Genomic DNA, 21,786 nt, shown 5'->3' on the forward strand with positions numbered 1-21,786 from the left:
ATCTTTATCCAAAAAGTATTGAAAACTGTCAGTTTTGGTGTTTGATTGCTATACAGGTTCTTGCACACCTAACCCTTCACACATTTATAGACATACAAAGACAAATTCACACAACCCTTTCTGGAGTTTTATCTGTAGTCCTGTGTAATGCGTTAAAGTATTTCTTGGGGGAAACCTATCAGATGGGTAATTGGGTTATACTAGACCCATGACCAATTGGCTAGCAGCCCAATTAGGGATAGAAATTAAGCAGATGAGCATCTGTGTTAGTGGGTCATTAAGAGAGGAAATGAGATCTTTTATTTATTTTTTGCTCTTTGTCTTTTTAGTTTCTAGGGGGATAGGCAGCACATGGCCCAAGTGTCCCTGATTTGTGGTCGTATGGAAGATAAAAATGTTACATTTTAGTGTCAGGGAAAACTTGACAACATTGTTAGTAGACTGTGGGGGGAAAAAAAAAATGTATAGAAAAAAACATAATTTACCAAATAGAGACAAAAGGGAATTGCATATATAAACTAACCCTGTGCAATTGGGGGAGGGGGGACTAAAGTGGTCAGGTTTCATATAAGGTATAGCTGGTTATTGTGTGAAATTTCAGAGCTATAGAAGTGTTTGTCTTGGAGATGCATTCTGAAATATTAAACAGTTATAGCCTATTTTTCAGGTTTTAAAATGTGTACTTAAATATATACCCCTAGACTAAAACTTCTCTGGTTAGAAAATTGAATTAAATTGACTGGGCTTTGTTTACTTTAAATGTGGCGTTCTCAACTGATATATATAAGCCATATAAGATAATTAGTGTATGACTAGGATAAAATAGGTTTCACCTGGCTTAGGTCCAGATATGGGTGCCGGGGTGTTTTGAGACGATTCTGGTTGGCAGAGCTGCCAGGGGTTTTTATGCTCTTCTCGTGTTTTGTTAGAGGTAAATGCTGTCCTTCAAACTGCAATAAAATTCAAGACCCATTGTAAGTTAGAGAATCCCATATTAAATGTTTTGAGTGAGTTTGCGAATGGCTTTTACAGTGTGAGAGGGGTTAACTCAAGGGTTGCTATAAGCAGGCCTATATTAATCTGTAGTCAGGAACCTGAGTTCAGGGCCTATGGTTAAAAGGCTCAGACACTATCATAAAGATGACACAGCAGTTTGGCATTAATCCAGATTCTGCATCTTTCAGCTGGGCTTTAATTGTCTTACTGCACATTCATTACCTCAAATTAGAGTGAAGCCTGGCACTGGAACAGAGAAGGTGAAAAGAAGTGAACGGTCTGTTCTGCTTTGTACAGTATGCAATCAAAATGCATTAATTCTTTAATATTAATACAAGGAATTTCACAGCTCATTATCCCAATATGTATGTAACACAGTTGCTTTTAGTTTTTTGCAGGATTTAAATTAGTTTAAATTTGCATAAGGAGTTTCAACCTAAATATATAGTGTTGAGGCATTGGTGCATGCTATGGCGTGTAGTTTTGGCACAGGAGGCAGTGCTGTGTAGATCTTGTAGATTAGGGAATGGTTATCTGTTTTGCTTCTGTGTCCTGGGGGACAGGAAGGCACTGTTGTCCCATGTTGAGGGTCTAGGTTGCAGGCATGTTACAGCTGGAAGGACTTTTTGGTGAGAAGTGAGGGACTTAGTCTTGATTTCAGTCTTGAGAAAATGGTGACTACTACTTGTTTAAACCTTTGGGACTTTTAACAAGAACTTTGATTAATCCCAGTGGGCTGCAGTACATGACGTGTTTAGCCCTATATCTTGCTGTAGTTTTATATTTTATTTGTACTATGATTGAAATTATTTTGTACTCATAAAGGACAACGCCTTTGCCCTGCCCTGAGCTAGTGGGGGGTGGGGAGACCTTGTGTAATTAATAAATAAGCTCATTTAGGGGAATTGGAGGGTGAGATGGAGGGACCAGATTTCGACACTAAAAATATAATTTAATAATAAAATTAAGTTTAATCGATACAAAATGAAGACTGGAGGATCCTGTAATTAAATTAGCTCTTTGTTCAGACTTTTAAAGACTGGTTAGCTATTACAGACAGAAGGCTCATTTGCATTCTTCATGTATTAATAGGGGATTGCTTTTAGAATATCTGTTCTGCAGATACCTTGCATTGCTGCCTTACTGGGCACTGACAAGATACACTGATCTGCAATTCCAGTCAGCGACCCTGAACCTTGATCTACTGCAGCTTGATTTATAATCTGACTGAGGGGGGCAGGGGTGGACAATGGAAGGGGCCAGCCAGTGAGACCGAGGTTTGCTGGAATGTCAGAAACGGGCTTGTTTTCACTCGCAGGCCCTGACATTTCCATTCACCTATGAACATGAAAAGAGCTCGGCACAAAAGCGGCTGAAGAGCCCCTGCTCCTGGGCCTTTGCTATCTGTAAGAGAGGGGGCGAAGGTGGGGCATGGAGAGTAACTGTCTTGTTCACACTTGCTTTTTTTGCTTCTAAATCACGGCTGGTGGGATTTTTGTTAACATACCTGCAGTTGGTAAGATAAAGCAGGGTTCCTCTGGAAGGGAGGGGGAAGTCAGTTACCCCTTTGAAGATAAACTTAATCAAACTGTTGCTTTGCTGGGTGCTGCCTATATAAGCACCTAAAAAGTACAGTATTCAGGAAGAGGAGGGTTATATTTGTCATTATGGTATTATAGACTGCTGAAAAATAAAATGGTCCCTAAAACATGTCTGAGTGTATTTGTCCTAAATTTTTCAGAGGGTGTGGCAAAGGGAGCAGTTACTGATGTTAAAGACATGCAAAGTAATTTAATTTCTAGTGGAAAGCCAACCACCCTAAATAGTTTACACAGTTTTCTCTGTTATCATAATGAGAGCATCTCTGAGTGTCTGCTATCTCTCCATGCAGAATGGCAGTGCCACCTGGAGTGATGAAGCTGATGGAGGGAGAGGAAGAGGGGAAGCCTCGAGAGACTTTGCCAAGGTCAGCCCCCTCTGCGGAGACGGTCCATTATATTAGAATGAAATAACCATCTGTATACTGTAAACCATAGGCCAAGATTTTAGGAAGAGCCTGAAGAACATTACTATATGAAGCACATCTCATCCCCAGTACACTGAGTGAAAAGGGCCCAAAACTTTTATAATTAAGCTGCCAAATGTAAAACATGTGCAAAAATACAATACATTTTTCCTTTTGCAGCTCTATGAACTGGATAATGACCCGAAGCGAAAAGAGTTTTTGGATGATTTGTTTACCTACATGCAGAAGAGGGGTAAGTCTTTTTTTTTCCTTCCCCCCTCCTGCTCCTGTTTTCACAGTTTTCTACACCAATGTGCATCAAATGTGCATCAAATGTGCCACTTAGGAAAATGTACAAAATGCAGCACTAGTCTTGAAATGGCCCTCCTGAAATAGGTTTCCTCTTCTTAAAATCCATATTAGTGTATTAGCTTGTGCACCATATCTTTTTGGCTAGCTGTCAATCTTGACATGCCACGTCATCAGTTAGAGAGGTCAAGCACTCTTTGCTATGAGGCTATATATTTATTTATGGACAATTACTTCACTGCAGCATTGTTTAAATATTTCATATTCATGAGTTATTTTTGCTATAGAACAAGAATGTCTCTGGATCTTGTTGCTTTGTTCTTGCAATTAAGTCTTCAGCTTTCAAGTTAGTTTTAGTGGTTTAGCTTTGAAGGTAAGGATTATTAACTGCTTTTCAATGGGGAAGTTTGTGCTTACAGAGTGCTTTATACTATATTGCTTCAGAAAACATGATTTTACTGGCATAATGCATACATATCTACATACATACAGAGCTGCGTTTTTATATACAAAGTGCTAATGTGAAATCTATAACCTGCAGTTGAAAACCTTTTCACTAAGCTCCTGTTGCAAATTGTGACGGAAATATTTTTCCATACACTTGTATAAAAGCATGGAGCTTGTTGCCTATCCAATGATAACAAGGGGTGCTTTAGCCAGCCTTAGGAAAACCCCACCCCATTGTCCCTAATTCACAGAGCAAACATGTTGTAGGAAGGGTCCTAAGGAGCCATAATCGGCCTGTTATCTAAATGTGGCTCTAAAGTCTAAATCCTATGACCCCTGACCTCTGTGCGTATCGGCTAATCTGACCACTGGGAACCTGCCAAGGCAGCCTGTAGGCTTGTGATTGACCACCACTCTTCTGATTCAGATTGTTCCCATTTTGCACGAACATCATCATTGCTAGTGGTATCAGAGGCTTTAACACTAAACATAAGCATATGCAGGTTTCACTCAACTGCAAACTGCAAACATCCTTTTCCTTTATTGCCATTTCTTAAACTAACAAAATGAGAATACATAGTTTTGTATGTTGAGGTCGTGCTTCTTCAAATAATGCATTAATCACTTTGCAAGAACTACAGATGAACAGGGTGCTCTTGCTTACCTTTGTTTCAGTTCCAGCAAGCAGGTGAAAAGCAGTTAGTTGCCTGCCATCTGGACGTTAAGCATGTATTGTATTTTGACCTGTAGGCATGTGAAAAAAAGTGCAGTGATGAGATGATCATGTAGGGATTATCATACATGAGGGCATGAAACACTAATAAAAAGGAAAATAGAAGTGAAATTCATCCTAACCATTTTGAACTTGCTTTCATACAGGTAGTTAAAATTCATGCAAAGTACCACTAAATGCATTTGATCTCCCACATTTTTGAGTCAGTCTTGGCCTTCTTGTCCCCTTGTGGTCTTTCATCACTCCCCATGAAAAAAATAATAAAGATACGTTTGGTGGTCTAAGTTATGAAAACCGTATTGCATATCACCAAAATAAACACTAGGGGTATCATGTCACAAAGCATTCTGCCGTTACATTTTTAATTTGGTCATATTGCCTTGCTAGCCATTTGCTGACAAAAGTGGCACATCTTGTAGTAGTAGAAGCATGACTTAACAATCCATAGGTTACAGAAAGAGGTCATAGATTGCTACAAACTCTCTCTTCATACAGGTATAAACATTCAAACCCATCATATCCTTAGTAGAGATTTTCCTTTGTATTTAATGCTGTAACAACCATAGCCTGCTAACACATTTGTTTGACATCTGTCAGACAGATGTGAGTATGTTTGCTAGCAGAGTTGAGCTTTGCTACAGCCGGACTAGGGCCCATAGACGTGTGCTGAAATCAAGATTATTTTTCTTTTTGTCAAGCAGAGGAGTGTAATCCAGTTTGTATAGAATAAATGTAAAATGTCAATTCCATCATTCATTATGAACATTGTGACGGGATCTTAAATTATGGAAATGCATCTTCTAGAATGACCTTAAGATTAAATAATTGATCTGTAGATCTTGTGCATTTCCAACTATTGCAAAAAGTTATTTAATTTTAAGTGAATCTGTGAAGAAAAACCTAAGGTCATTTTGATAACCTACTTTTAATATGTGGTTGTAGACAAGTATTGTAAGAATGGGCTCCAGCATTATCATTAAGCCTTCTGCCAATCATTTGTGTTAAGAACCAGTAAATATTTAAAGTTATTGATAGAAGTGAAGTCAACATTAAGTGGAGATATGTATTTGAGGCACCAATGTAATCTACAGTAGTAACTGAGCTAAATAAATACATTGTCAATGTATTGTCATATTTGTTGCCTCCAGCTTCAGTCAGCCAGTAAGCACCGCTCCTCACCTCTACTCTTAACTAACTCCTGAATTTGTGTTTAACTTCAAATACTGAATGTCTTGCGTGTGCCTTTGAACCTGAGATTAAGCTGAACAACTTTCTGAGCTGAAGTTTTCTGGCTCAGGCCTGTGCTATAAGCCTGCCTGAATTTGAACAACATTCGTAACATTACCTTGCTTTATCATTTCATTTTTTTATAGTCCCATCTTTTCCTTTCTTGAAATGCTGGTAAATGTGATTTAAGTGCTGCAATTTTTATTTTGAACCTGATTTAAGAGTGGAGAGTACCCCTTTAAAGACACAAAATCCATTATTTCATTCTCCTGTTTGAACTCTATTAAAATGGCTTGTGGCCTATAGGAGTCATTACAGTTTCTGATCATTCACTTCTTACTCTGCTCAGTGATTAGTACAATACTAGACTTTTGTTTTTCCTAGTCCTATGTTTCTGTTGTGTAGTAGTTTCTGATCTTGATAGACACTGGGCTGACTACCATCATTCTCTTTAGGAATAGACGCTGCACCTTTTGTGTGACTGTGCTCTTTGATTGTTATTTGAATCAGAGAATCATTATCACAAACAGCAGTGTGGGCCCATTTCTGTCCAGCAGTCTGAATAAATGTGCCTGAAGTGGTCGAAGCAGGCTGGCCCTTTCTAATGCTAATTAGATAAAAAGAATATTTGTCAAACTAACCTGTATTGATGGGAACAAAACAAGATAAAAGGAAGTCCATATTTAGTTATTTGTCCTTGGAGATTTTTGTTATCTTTTCCCCCCCCCTTGTAAAGACCTTCCTTAAAGAAGACAGAAAATTATTCTTTGGTTTATACTGGGCAATAAGGGTGTTAGAACTGTATTAATCGATGTTTAAGGCTTCATGAGGAGGGAATCCCTCTGCAGTTCCACACACATCGTGCGGATAAATAAATGCATATGGGAGATCTGTTTATCCAAACCAGAACCTATTCCTTGTGAATGTTTTGAAAAGCAAAACATTTCTGTCAAGTGAAGTACATGTATTACCATTTAAATAGTGTATATTATTAACCATGTATATTGTTTATGGGAACACAACTTTAGAGTATTGTGATGCTAAGTCTGATGCAAGCTGTATTTATGAAGTGACCACAGAACTTAAGCCTAGTTGGCTAAGCTGTTTATCTCACTGGTGTATTAATCTTTACAAATGTGTGACAAAGCGAATGCCTTCTAGTTGTGTCTGCTACCTGGCTGTGGCTTTATATAGCTGCTCATTAAGACCTAAGATGAAACGACAGGCCTCTCCCTTCCAGAGATAAAAGCCACTTGGCTGACCTCCTTTCTCCTAAATGGGGCTCTAATCAGTAAAACAAATTACACGGGCTGCCTCCCGCTTGCCTGTTGGAAAAGTGCATCTCATTAGGGCTTTCAAACGGAGGGTCCTGCAGTTTCCTTCTACCAGCAGATAAACCTCCCACTACTTCAACTGCATTCCAGCTGACAAATTTAAATTTTGTATTGTATTTTTTTTAGGTGACACTTTGTGCTTAATATTGTTTGACATTCTAACTATTCTGACCATTATTCTGCATGTATCTTTTGCATTTCATTGACTGGTTTTGAGTTAGTTAATGTCATTTTAGCCTTACATGCAAATCTGTTTTTGCATTGATGTACAGATTGTTTTGCAAATCGTTCACTTATAACAAACCAAAGATGTTCACTAAGCAAAAATGTACCTTATGACATATACAGCTTATCTTATCTTAATGTGACGTGTTACTTATTTTTCCCATTTTAAAAATTCAGCAGTTGAAAATCCCAAATCAAATTGTCCAGATGCAGCCCTGGAAGGCTGTAGTGCACAAGGGCTTGAAAATTGCAAGAGAATCAAAGCATTAGAATTATGCTTTTCATGGTGCAATTAAAACCCTCAATGGGTGTAAATTAAGCAGATGGGTGACTGTTTGTATTAGGCTGCCCTTTCCCCCTCCAGGCAGAAAGAGTGGGACGGGGGTCTGTATTACAGGGCTAAAACTTGCGATTTAGCCAAATGCCTGTCAGCGCTGTCCACTTTAAATGATTAATGTTGTGTACCCAATACTGCATTTGATAGACATTCAAATGTGGGAGTCTTCTGTGAAGGGTGGAAAGGAGCTGGTTATGCAAGATGCATAATTTGTTTCCATTTTGCATGGTTCAGTTTAAAAACATGCAGAACTGAACTATTTCAGTTTAATTTGTAATTCATGAATAGCTGATATCACAATGTTAATCCGAGGTCATCTAAAATGCAAATAAGAAAACCATTAAATTTGATTTAAAGTTGCATGCATTTTGTGAGACCAAGCTCGGTGATGTGAATTATAAACAATCTCTTTGGATCTCTAGTATCACTGACATTAAAAAAGATTATTCTCTTCTGCTCACAAAGTTTGAAGGACTTTAGTTAAGGAAATGTTAGTCTTTTTGACAGTCCTCATGGAGAAGGTTTTTTCAGCACTGGAACCTCCATGTTTTTCACAAATTGCAAGACCTTAGACTTCACTGAAAGCCATGGGGCATAAATGAGGCCATAATCACACTAGGCTAAAAGCGATAGAGTTGTGAGGGTTGTTTAGGAGCTGTAATCTGGGAAGAAGATAAATGTTGATTGTTCTGTCGAACCCACATCCTGAATTTAGTGATGTAAATACCCCTTTCATTAGTTAGCAAAAGGATTCTTTTTTTTTCTCCCAGGCTTTTTGGTTTTGATCAGTCCAAACTGGGGAAATAACTACAATCAAGTAGTGTGGGAAAAGTAGACCACTGTAATGTATGCAGTGAGAATTCAGCCTAAGGGGTTACACAAGGAAGTATTTAGTTTTTAAATATTTGAAGCAAATTCACTGCAGAGATTATCAGACTTATCAGGATTGTCTTCTAAAAAGTTCAGTTCATCTCCTGGAAGGAAGTTAGTATGAGCAGATACTAGGATCTCAGCTTGTTATGGTAATACAGTCTGACCTTTTAACTTTTATATTTCAATTAAGTATCTTAGTCTTTAACCCTTAAATTAAACTGATTCTGAGAGTATGCAAATCTGAAGTAGAGTTTCTCACCATTATTTGCACAATTTGGTGTAGACTATACCTTGTGAAAGTGTGGTTGGGATGACCAGGGGGATTTATTTGTAATATGAACTTAAGCGATTTTAATAGGGTACACAATATTTATCTGCGATCATTTTATAATATGCACAAAGTGCAGATGGAAAAGGACAGGATCCAGCCATAAATTAGCTTTTTAAAACTTCAGTGTATTTAAATTATGGCAAGACTTAATTTGTAGGTGATCTGTAGTATCTATTAGGGTGATCAGGGTTTGATGTCTTTGGTTCAAAGGATAGCACCTGCCTGCCCAATGTTCAAGTACTTGGGTACGTGCATCATTGGAAAAAGTCTCTGTGTCTCTCTCTGGCAGTGTTTTGTGCTACAGTGGCAGCAGCTGAAACCTGATAACCCTGCGGGGGATAGGGGCCGAGAGGAGGACTGCTCCATTAAGTGTTGGGGATGGGGGGGTTGGGATGGTGGGCGTTGGATTAAGGGGCCTCTTGTCCTACAGAGGATGATTAATGAGCCCCTAAAACCTGGGCATAGCCTTTGATACAGGGGAGTGACGGACAGCAGGCGTGTAGAGGGACTGCCGCGTGTCTAGTGAGAGGCCACAGGAATGAGAAGACAAGACAAGGGAGGGCAAGAGACGGGGGAGCCAGGGGGAGCCAGGGGGAGCGATCTTGTTTGTGCGGAAACTGGCCCCCTTTCATTTCCCCCTGGAAATAGGTCATCCATCACTGGGGAAGGACTTGGACTGACAGACTGGAGAACCTGCAGAGCACAAGGAGGCTCTGTGCTTGATCCACAGGGAGAATCTGACACAGCTCGCGAAAGGGAACTCTTTTATTCAGATAATAAACCAGGCTGATGTTAACTGGTTGATAGTGGAATGGGGCATGGCAATACTGCTGTATTTTGTTTCAGTGTCATGGGCTGTATGCTAGTATAATCTCCAAAATATATCTCCATTCCAGTACATACACTCACCCAAAGACAGGAAATTACGGGTGGTTTGTTTTTCAGATTGTCCTTTCATCCCTCTCAGTGTTCAGTACTGCCTGGCTTTGTGGCTCTCCTGAGGTGATTTGACCTTCCTTGTGTTCTCCATCATAAACTCTTCCTCTGTGTAAAACTCCCACTGCCTTTGTTTGTCTGGAGACTCGACGTCTGCACAAGGAGCACTGCGTTAGGTTAGGTTATAGAGAGAGCCTAGTGCAGTATTTTTTCATAAATGTTCAGTATTTAAACACAGCTATCTGGGTGTTCCTATAAAGTTATTACATTTTCAATCTGTTATGAAGTGTTCCTCAGTGATGAACATTTAACAAAAAATAAAATCTTGCTTACTGCTAAATCAAGATAAATGTGCACACATTGCTCCCAGACAATTACTTGTTAGACATTCATAAATCTGACTTGACACTGCTTTTTTATTTTTCACATTTGTTTTCAGAGACTTGTTATATTTCCTTTGGCAGCAGCTAACAAGTACAGTAATTTAAAAGTTTTTGTTTTTCTCTCCTGTACTACCTGAGAATTTTTATATTCTTACATGTGTGGAAGTTCTTTTTTTTAATCTGCTAAATCATCTGTACAGGAAGGGGGAAAGGAAAGACCAAACAAAAGAGGACAACCAGTTAAACAGAATGAAGTAGAAAACTATTAAACCTAGAGAACTGAAGGTATGGGGTGTGGAAGTTTTATGCAGAATTTCCAAGTATCTGTGTTTTGACTGCATTGGTCCACTAATCTTGTGGTGTGAGGTGAGCCAGACTTTGACAACATCTTGATTACAGGTTTCAAGTCCCAGTCAGACTGAGAGACAGATTTGTGAGCCCCAGGGTTGTCTGAATGACTTTAGTATTACTGTGGGATAGAAGTTAGTTAAGCTCTCCCACCACTGTGTTCCCTAATGGGTAGTAAGTTCAGGTACAGACTGCCTGATCAGAGCCATGTGCTTCAGCCCTTCAAAAAGGTAAAGCAAGACCTGTGAATAGATTTTTGAAATACTTTTTGTATAAATTGTTCTATTAAACAAAGTTGCTTCTTTAACATGTCCACCTCTTTTTAAGCATTGGAATTCTTTTCCCCAGCTTTTTGTTCAAAGGGATACATTTTTCAGGCAACCTGAAACACACACACACACCCTTCTTCTTCCTAGCAACATTTAAAGGTAACTTTAAATTAGCTGCTGGTTGTTGAATACTCTCTGCAATTGCTGAGTTTATAGGTTTGTTTTCCCTATAATTATGGACCTATAGGGATTTGCTTTCTTAAGCTGAAAAGTCTATGCTGGGCCTGTAAGGAGAACTTAATCAGAGGAACTATAAATAAATTCATTGCTCGCTAGCTGAGGATCAGCTTCTTGGCACCACCAGGATGCACTTGTCTCAATGGATAAATTGAAATCTAAGTAGCTCTGAGGAGTCTCATTTCAAGGGGTTTGACCATAGTTATGACCATGTCTGCAGTGTATGATTAAATAAACAGTCTATAGAGCTGAAATGTGTATTTATGGAACTTCAGAAAGATCAATTCAGTTCTCCCTGTTTTGCAAGTTTTCCCTTCAGGGATATGACCTAGGTGCTTTGTTCACCTTTACAAAACTGAGAGAATGCGAGTGCTTAGTCAGCACCTGGTTTTGCTTGTCGATTGCCACAACTTTGGTGGGGGGAAATAGTGTTGAAGGGTTTCAGAGCTTTGCCATTCAGTTAGGATTGTTAGTCAGACCACTGAGGAGTGATGTGATTTTCAAAGCTGTACCAAACCAGTGGTTGCAGGGAGATGACAAGCTCAGAAAATGAATGTAAAATAAAACTAACCAAAAAACATACTAATGGAAAGACTATGAAGTAGTCTCTAATTTAGCAAAACATTTAAGTGGACATCAAGCCTTTTCTGGCAAAGCGTTTGCATGGTAGTGTGGGAATCAATTGCAATAGGGAGGCAAATTAATAATTGTGAGGATTCAATCTGCGAACAACATTTCCTGCTCTCGGCATTCCCTGCTGGAGTTTATTTTAGATGCTCAGCCTTTAAAAAGGTTTCCAGCCATGGTGACAGCACTAGATGTCCTTTGCAGCTGCTCGCTGTCTATTGATTATCTTAACAGACCTAGAAATGGTGCTTATGAGCTAATGTCTTTATCTGTCAATCTTGGTTTCCATCGATTTTTAACAGCTAGCTGTGTATTAAATAAGCAGGGGGGAGGGGAGGATAAGAAGAGCACCTGTGACAGTCGATAAGCTTGTTCTCTTCAATGAAGTAAGTAGAACACTCTGTACATAATGAGATGAAAACTGTAACCCTTATTGTGGTTTTTGTCTTTCCGGATCATTGTGATGTGCACAGCATCCTACCTTTACTCCCAACACAAGCAATTCAATTAAGGGTGCAAGGGTGTCCTATTCTGAAGACACAACGCTGTGGTCCTGGTGGATGTCCCAATTTAATTTAATTTGCTTCATTGTGTACATGATCATTTGATTGTGGAGTCCAGTTTGAGAAATCTAAAATAAACTTTGACATGTATTCATATTTGTACTTACTAGGAGAAAGATATTGTAAAGAGGGAACAAGTTGAGGAGATGGCTAACAGGAAGACCGCAATATTCTTGATTTTAAGGTGTCTGTTCAACAGTAGTGCACGCTTCCTGTCAATTTATTGAGACTGCAAACTTTACAACATCCTCAACATTATGATGCAGCATTTTGACTTTTGAAGCATTACTCCTGTTCAGATCCTTCCTCTGAACTGTCACATCTGGCACATTTTGGGCCCACTGTAATTATTCTTTGTTCCTTTTTAACATTTGTTCTTCTAGTGAGTTAGTGTGATTGCAGTTAAGCAGTGTGCATTTAGTTTGATTTTTGACTGTGGGTTTTAGTAATTTAGTTTTTAAATTACTTAACAGTATTTTTTCCTTAACAACTGTTCAATCTTCTATGCAAGGTGAGTGTTGCATTTCAGTTTTGCTAACATTTTTTATTTAAATCACTTCATTTTGAAATGAATTACATGTGCTATGATTCCCATGCAAAGGGGATTGTGCAAAGCAGAGTATACCTGTATTCTCTGAATTCACGATCCAAGCGGTTCTATTTTGGGCAAATTTGGGTTAAGTCATTTGAAATTAAGTTTCATGTTTAAATCATTATAGAAATATTTCAGTAGAAATGGGCCGTTGAGTTGTTTCAGCATTGACATTTGGCATTGTTTGAAGGCGTGGCTAACAAGGTCAACACTTGTGCTTTTCAAGTAAATATGCTTCTCTGTTCTTGTCTGCAGTTCTCCTCACTTGTTTTGGCTAATACCCATTAAAATAAAAATGGAACAACTTAATCCCGTTGAATGCAATTAATTTTTTCCCCAAAGTAGCTTTGCATCATAATCTAGGGTTGACCCCTTAAAGATGTGTGAGAGGTTTACAATGGCAGCAACTGCTGCTGGATCTAGTTTAGAGGCTGGTTTAATTTAGTGAATGTTTTTCAGCAAATGAAGCGGCTAGCAGCTGCAGTGATCGGGAGAATCTCGACACAAGCAGACCTGAGGAACATTGCCACATGTCAGTTCGGCTGGTGTGGTTTGACAGCAGCCATAGACGTTTCACAACTTTTCAATGTAGAGTCTACGTGGCTGTGCACACAGAAATGCTTCTTTGGAGTCAGGTTTGTGGCAAGTACAAACTGGGTCTTGGAGGATAAGCAACTTCCACAGATCATATCCAGTCTAAGTGACGATTTAAGAGTAATTGTGACACCCCCACTATGGTGTTTTAATAAATTGATAACACTTTGTTGTTGTTCAGTTTTCTTTCAATTTACAATTGTTACCAGAATAATAAGTCATTCTTGTCAGCTGAGGTGTGTGGATTGTTGGAATGCACAAGAGATGTTACCAGGTGGATCCATGAACGGCATTGTACACAACAATTGTTTGAGTAGCAAGCTGGAAACATAGGACCTAGACTGAAGACGAGCACCGTGTTAGTGGCCTAATAATGCAGAACAATTCATGGTTTCTCACAGTTGTCTTTCAGGAATTCAATAGAATAGAATGCTTAAGATAGATTAATACAAATCAATAAAGCATATATACTTTTGTGTTGTACTTCTCTGGGAAGAGCATATTATTCCTGTGGTTTACAACATAGCAGTGCAAAAAGGAACATAAATTCCTAAGCTTTTGTGCAAGTTGAAAGACGGGCAAGCTTCATACTAACACTGCCCTAGTAACCCCGAAAACTATTTTAATTCTAGAAGTAAAGCCCATGTTTCCTTCCTTCGGCTGAGATTCACAGGCTAAAATCAGGGGCCATGTCCACATGTCAGATGCAGACCATGTAAACCAGTACGACATTAAAGTGCCTCGATGTTTTGAAGTCTTTGGAAATTAATACTTGGTAAATTGCATCTCCGTTTCCATTGTAAACAAATCGGCCGTGATGACAAGGTAACGTTTTTACTTGCCTCATCAGGTATATGATCTAGCAAAGAAGCCTGCCCTACAGAACTTGGAACCTGTGTCGGGCACTCAGACGGTCCCTTATTTCGAACCATGCTAAACTACTTGCACAGATCTGCCTCATCTTACCAGTGATTCTTAAGAGAAGAGAGAGTGAGATAATCAATTTTCCAATTTTCTTGCTGCAGTTGTTGAAAATAATTTTAGTTGCACTGCCCAGGTAGTTGATACACTTGCAAGAGGGTCGTCTCATTTTAATTGGAAATTTAGATCATTATCATAGCTTTGGTCAGTGACGAGCCCACAACTGGCATCTGTAGCTGTTTTTCATCTGCAGTTTCTTTGTCTGGAGTGGGCAGTTAAAGGGTTAAGGTGGGTTTAATCTGTGCCTGTAATATTTTGTATTTATTATTACCATGTTACTCATAGCTGTGAGCTTTGAATACCCAATCTATATATAAGAAGGCTCTTGCAGTCCAACTAAATTCCTGAACAAATTAACTTCAATATATATTATTCCTCTGGTCCAATTGACGTCCCTTCTGTTGTGTTGGATGCTTTCTGATATTGGCTTTCTAATAACACATCTTCTGTCTCCCAATCTGCTGCAAGTGCTGTGGTGTGGATTAGAGGCAAAGGGATTAGTTGGGACCTACTTAACCCCTAAGAAAAGAAGCAGATTGTGTTACCCTTAAAGATGCCATCTCCCTTTTCACAGGTTTGTTGGGGGCCTGAAAGAACAAAAATGTCCCCCTCCTGGTGGTTCTTGGAAATATGCATTGTTTCAACGGAGGGGTCTTCCTTCTATTTATACAAATTAATCGTGGAATTAATTAAAAATCCCTTTTGAGCTCAGATTACAGCTGAGACTACAGATAAAACTATAAAAAGGTCACTACTTAGGTTTGGCTGTTGCTCTTAGAGATCTTATCAAGGTGGATGAGATCATAAGCTTTTCATGTGCAATGGGAACAGGTGTTGAAAGCTTTGTTGATCTCTTGGTGGGGATTGCTAGCCTAGTTTGGGGTTCAAAGGTACAGGTCTCATTTTGTGCCATCAATAAAATAAAGTAAAGTCAGAGCATGGCTAAGTTAGTTCTCTAGTTGTATAACCTCAGCATCCCCTTTACCCATGCCACCACACCACTCCTGCAAGATAATCAGTTACAAACGTTCTAATAAAATTGAATTCAAATTACAAAATGTGCTATTTACGATGCAGATTTTGTGGACTACAGTCTGTAAATGGGTTTCATCCTTCAATGGAGAATAATGTAATGGAGATGAATAAATTATCTGTTAGGACAATTAGATTGTTATGCTACATTACCTAGGTCCTGGGTGTTTTAATATGGTTTTACCTCCTCTTCCTGCAAAAAGATCATTGGTCATTTTCAGATACCCATTGATTGCTTGATTTTATTAGAGTAATAGAAGGTGTTGGACACAAATAGAAAAGGTTGTAGGCATGCATATAATCCATGCAGTTTTGCAATTTAAGTTGGGAAATTCAAAGAAAGCGATAAGAAATTATTAAACGTAGAAGAGTTAAGATAATTTGTGAGCAGTAGATCTATATAATGCCAAGTAGATTATTTCAGCTGGCTGTTAAATTACATGTGATGCTACTGTATGCTCATTCCCACCCCCCAGGAGATAGTTAAATTTGAGCTTGTCAGTCCAGATTTTTTTTTTTTTTTTTTTTTTTAACTAAATTTGTTGCTTTCCCAAAGAGATCTGAATGGTCAACAATTCTGGCCTATTGTAAATTGTTCAGCCTTAATCACGAAGCCTAGTGCTTGCTTGCTTTACCTCCTGTGGTGTATCCATTTTTATAGAAGGCCAAAAGGAAGTGGGGGATGTGAAACCCCACACCCTGTGGGTGCAGATACGCATTTGGCGCAAAGTTATTAATTTCCTGCGTCCTTAGTGTCATCCCCACTGCTGAAGAGGAAGGCTGTCATTCACTGGCTCTTAATTATTTAAAGAATCCAAGTAATGTGGAATCAGCGATATTTAATTTACTGCACTGGCGTCGGGGGCAGCCATTGATTATTAAAGCCCTTTAATGTGGGCAGCTGTTTTACTCTAAAAATAGGTCATAGGTCAGATGTAATGACCTTGTTTTTATGGGGATGAAGGGATGGTTTCAGATCACAAGAAGGGAGTGAAACATCATGCCTTAATTGGTGCTTTTTTTTATTTGACTTCATGTTTCTTTTTCTCAATGTTAACATTTTCCTGGTGTTTTCCATGCCGTCACTCATAATTAAACTTGCAGCTGTGCATTGCACAGATCAGATACTCGCGTCTCACTCTGCTGCAGTGTGAAATGGGTGTAGATATCTCTCCTGCCTTTTTATGTTAAAAGGAAAAAATAGACCAGCACTGTAAATACAATTGAAAGATATCACTGGGCGCTTTGCACGGAGGCCTTCAGCACTTCCTTCTACAATAATGAACTCTGACCTTACCAGTCATTAATCATCATGTGCTAGATCTCCATAATCCACCATGACAGGCAGCAGATTGTGAAATTTGGGTAAGGAAAGCAGCCAATTACAATTATTTTCAAAGCACATGGACCAATGTTTGCTGCTCTCCTGTAGGACTCTCATAAATGACCAATTGCTATTGCACTGTGGATAAGAGCCAGTTGTTAGAGGCCTCGGTGTTTCATAACCAATAGCAATTGTATGGCCTTTTTAGTAGTGTTTTATTGTATTTTTTAAACATTTTCAAGATTCACATTCCACAGCTCCTTGTAGACTATAAGGGGTAAATTACACCGTGGGGTTTCTGAGTTATTTGGGTTTGGCTTAGGGGTGGCAGGCTTTGCAGTGATCAAGCTGAAGATGGGCAATGGAGGAGTCAATTTTAGAACACTGAAAACACAAACGTGTCTCATTAATAATCAGACTGGCTTATTGTGCTCAAATGTCTTTTGACATTTAAATTGCAATAATGACCAGTAACCATGAGAACAAATATAAATCCATTGAGCCCTTCTGTTTCTGTTCTTGTTGTCTCTCATTTCCTTCCTTCCTTCCTTGAGATTGCTTCTTATGAAAACATCTCACCATATTGCCCTTTTCTAAACTACAGCTTAATCTATATGTCAATAAATCTCAAATGACCTCTGCTCCTTGCAGTTGAACTAATTGTTTAATGTACAATTGATATCCAATACTCTATTAAGAATGCAGGCGATTTGAGAGGCTGAGGTAACCCACTAGCATTCCAATTGTTTCTCATCGCAGAGCATTGGGTTTCAATTCCGCTTGATTTGCTAGTTAAATTAGTTTCTTGGTAGTCACCAGCTCAAAGTCCATTTCCTACAACCATCTGGTACATTGTTTCTGCCTTCCTCCTCCATAATAAATACAGGTCCAGTGATGTCTCTCTCAGGGAATTTTCTAGGATATCCTGGAAGTTTTCAATTTGAATTTAAATCCGGGTTCAGGCTCAACACCACAAAATATAAGCGTTGTCAATGAGCCACTGTACTATAGGCTTCTTGGCTTGTACAAGGCTTGGTACCACCGTGGTAAATAAGTTTCAACAGGAAATTCAGGACTGAACTAAGACTAGTTCAAAATTAGTTTTTCATCAGTCTGTTATAATTGAAAATGTTTTCGGGGGCAACACAAGACAAATGAAAGCTATTGATGGTGAAATTTTTGGTTTTCTTCCTCACTCCTTGATTGAGCCAGTGACAAATGGGAGGGTGGTCAAATGGTGAAATAAGTTATTGCTCCATCCACATCCTACTGCAACTGCTCAGAGTTAATCTGTTCATCTCCACACCATTTATATTGCTTGTTTAGCTTGCCGTTAGCGATGAATCGTTTTTCCTTTTTGCCCTGTTAGCAATATTGAGTGCCAGACAGAGACGAGACAGAAGTGTATGTTCTAGTATATTTATCGCCTGCAAAAGATAAATAAATGAAGCGGGGGGGGGGAAGCCAGGCATTTTTAATTAAAGCCTTCAAAGAAATGTAGTGCTAAATATAGAAGTAAAAACAGGGTAATCTTAAACCAGTGTGCTATTTAAAATTAAGTAATTGGTTTTATTCCAGGTTTGGAGCAGCCTTGTGTGGCTGGAGGTTTGGCTGGTATTAACATTTATAAAGCTGGAATAGTAATAGGCCACTGTAGTGTGTATATTTGCTTATAGGCTTAAAGAAATGAGCTTCATTAAACAGACCTGAGCTTGGGTCTCTTGCGGTGATCTCTATTAAGCTCCTGTGCAGTGTAGGGAGTGAAGACTTGTTTGTTGCATTTTTACATTTTTCTCCTTCAAGACTCCTCCAACTTTAGATAAGCTCTCTAAGCCAAGATTAATTTATTATGGATTGAAAACCATTAAGGTGAAATAACTGTCAATTTTGGCTCCATTGTTTTGTTTCTCATTACTTGGTGGATTTTTTGGCCATTTGGATTAAAAAGGGCACAACCATTTATAATTTTAAATCGTGCAAATGTGTTGTCAGCACTATACATTTGTGTTTTACTTATCTTAATATCTGAGTGTATATTAATTTAAACATTAGACTTGGAGATTTTCCCTGCCAGGGCCATTAGAAATTCCACTGCTCCCCCGCCCCTGTGTAACTGTGGTGTTTTGTGTGGTATTGCAGGGACACCTGTGAACCGTATCCCCATCATGGCCAAGCAGGTTCTGGACCTCTACATGCTCTACAAGTTGGTAACAGAAAAGGGAGGACTGGTGGAAGTGATCAATAAGAAGATCTGGAGAGAGATCACCAAGGGCCTCAATCTGCCAACCTCCATCACCAGTGCAGCTTTTACCCTCCGCACACAGTAAGAGCGTCTCGAGTCCTCTGCACAACTGTGCATTTGTCTAGATCCCATGGTACAGTTCCAGTTTTGCTGTTTGCAAGAATTTCTTCATTTCAGATTAAATGGGACTGAATACATTTTGAAAAGATGTCTTGATGTTTGTTGGACTTTTTTTTTCTTAAAAAAAAAAAAAAAAAAAAAAAAATGATCGGGAAGAAGGGGAAGGAATCTCTGCCCAAGAGGAAATGGCCAAACTATATGTAAAGCAAACCAAACAAGTATACTGTATTTTAGTTCTAAAGTGCTTGTTTTATTCTATGATAGGCTCTTACTACGACTTCTTCTCTCTCCAAATGTAATTTGTTCCACGTAGACAAGTACGACATAGCAACTCCAGCCCACCAGTCAACACTTTATGATGTGTTCTGGGTTCCCACTGTGTCTGGAGTATAAGTATCTCCCTATAGGTGTGAATATGCAGCAGAGCCGTGCCTAAGCAGAAAAGAGCTGGTGTTAATTTATACAGTGGAGAGTGGTGTACGTGTGTGATTGTGAGACACTGATGCTACATGCCATTGGGCCCCAAGTTGGCGGAGTTTGAAATTGGAAAGGAAATATGGAGCTTCTCTGAAAAATCAATAGCATGGAAATGGAGATGTCTATTTTCCCCAGTATCTCAGTTTAATTATATCTAATAGAGTTTAGAAATGCTATGATAAATCACTTTGAGCTATACCTAAGATTCAAATACTATTACTTACTAAATGGTGATCGGGTCAATTCTATAGTGTGATGATAACTCATGGTAACAAGAATTCCAAGTAGTTATGTTTTTGTGATGGCTAGTATTTCTGTCAAAAGAAATAATTGATTTAACTATAGGGGCTATTTAAAAAAGGTATGAGTTTTCAGGCTGAGATTCATGTTGCTTTTAACATGTATTCCCTTCAATGATTTTGTCATTGCTAGATTTATTTCTGGGTCTTCTCTAAAAAGCCATAGTCGCTTGATTATGACCGAGAATACTCCAGAGATTCAGAATATCTTCATTAGGTTTGGGGAACTAAATACTGAATAAGATATACTTTTAAAGGTTTTTTTCGTTCTCGGTTTAGCCAAGGAGCCCATTACATGTAGTCATGTATTATTCATGTCAAGCTTTCCCCCCCCCATGCTGCAATATATCACATGAGCTAAAAAGAGGAGACTCTGGGGATTTAAAAATGTCTTCACTTTTTTTTTGTTCTTGAAATTACACTTCAGACTGCATTAAAAGGTGATGGTTGTAATTTCAGGTTTTATTTATCAGTTTTCTGATGAACATTACTCCCATCAAATAAACAAAAAAATGTGTGTCCTCCCCAGGTATATGAAGTACCTCTACCCCTATGAGTGTGAGAAGAAGGGCCTCAGTTCGCCTGTGGAGTTGCAGGCCGCCATTGACAGTAATCGGCGGGAGGGCAGGCGGCCTAGCTACAGCACCAGCCTCTTCCGCTTCTCTCCAACGCCTGCTGGCTCCCCGCAGATCCTCTCTCCACCCAAAATGCACCTGCCTATGCTGGCAGGCACCCCTGGAGCAAACACTGGGTTACAGGCTTCCCCCAGCCTCTCGGTGAAAAAAGGTACAAGCCCCAGCCAATACAGGAATACGTGGCATAATGCGTCTTGTAATGCAGGGCCAAAAGCAAGTGTGTAAATACAATCGGTAACTCCTCATTTCCTCAGCTATGTATTCACGAGGAAATAGATACGTAATGGATGAAACCATAAACAAAACAATTTGGATTACTTGTTATGGTTTAGTGTCCACACTCTGAAGTATGCATTTGTGGCACAGGAGTGCCCTCTGTAGGGCGCAGTAGGAGTTTTAGGTTTAACATTTAAAGCACTAGTATGATAACAATGTTAGCTGGAAACACCAGACATTTTTAAATGCAGCTGAATCAAATTAAAATTGAAATGATTGCAAATGTTAGAATCCCAGAGTGACTGGGATTTAGTTAAATTTTAGTAAAAAACAATCTATTTCAGTCGAATCATTCCTAATTCTGGAATGTCTAAATCAGCTTCTTTCATTATCACATGTCTATGTGCTATGCTGACCACTGTTTTATTAGGGTACATGGCTCAGCTTTTTATGAAATAAAGGAGAGCGATTGTAATGCAATGCGATTGAAATAACTTACAATGCGTGAATAGCATCAACCGTCTAGTAAGGAGTTGCCCTGGATAACTGATGTCTGGTGCAAAACAAAATACCTTTTCAATTGTATAGGGTTCAGAGTTATAGGCTAATTCCTTGTACCCAGAATGGAGTGGTGAACCTGTTGATAATGGGTAATAATTTGTGAACTGTCATGATTTCCAAGTGTTTGTTTGCGGTTTCGTGGTAGGGGTTTAGGCTGAAGCCTATACACAATGATGTTAGCCGTAAAGTAGGAAAACGAGCCATGGAGACGTATATGCACTGATGACGTGTTTAATTATTATTAAAGCAAAACGCATGGCTTGATTGGTGTTGTTGGCAGTCCAAACTCTACTCTCCTGCTTTGCTGTGTTCAGCCGAATAAAAGCCCTCTTGTGCAATTGCACTGCCACGTACAAGCAGAATTATATTGAAGCAGAATACGCGTTTGAAGCCAGATACGGCCAAAATAGCCTGTGCATTTTACAGCACAAATTGGCACAATCGTAGCATAAAGGACAGAAACCACTGTTAAGTTATTAAAATATAATGTGTAATATCTCAAGAATAATGTTAGTACAAACAATTATTTTTGC

The 21,786-nt window shown here is 38.9% G+C and overlaps 1 protein-coding gene across 3 annotated transcripts in view; it reads left to right on the plus strand.

Moving 5' to 3' along the window:
• LOC136748145 (AT-rich interactive domain-containing protein 3B) overlaps window positions 1–21,786 on the plus strand; it is a 55,709-nt gene that overhangs the window by 25,855 nt on the left and 8,068 nt on the right. For all 3 annotated transcript variants that reach the window (XM_066701642.1, XM_066701643.1, XM_066701644.1), the window contains exons 3-6: window positions 2,888–2,962; window positions 3,182–3,254; window positions 18,843–19,026; window positions 20,371–20,627. In XM_066701642.1, coding sequence (XP_066557739.1) covers window positions 2,888–2,962; window positions 3,182–3,254; window positions 18,843–19,026; window positions 20,371–20,627 — 589 coding nt within the window. The remainder of the gene's footprint in view (window positions 1–2,887; window positions 2,963–3,181; window positions 3,255–18,842; window positions 19,027–20,370; window positions 20,628–21,786) is intronic.

Source organism: Amia ocellicauda, chromosome 4 (assembly GCF_036373705.1).
Source record: "Amia ocellicauda isolate fAmiCal2 chromosome 4, fAmiCal2.hap1, whole genome shotgun sequence".
Classification (NCBI taxonomy): domain Eukaryota; kingdom Metazoa; phylum Chordata; class Actinopteri; order Amiiformes; family Amiidae; genus Amia; species Amia ocellicauda.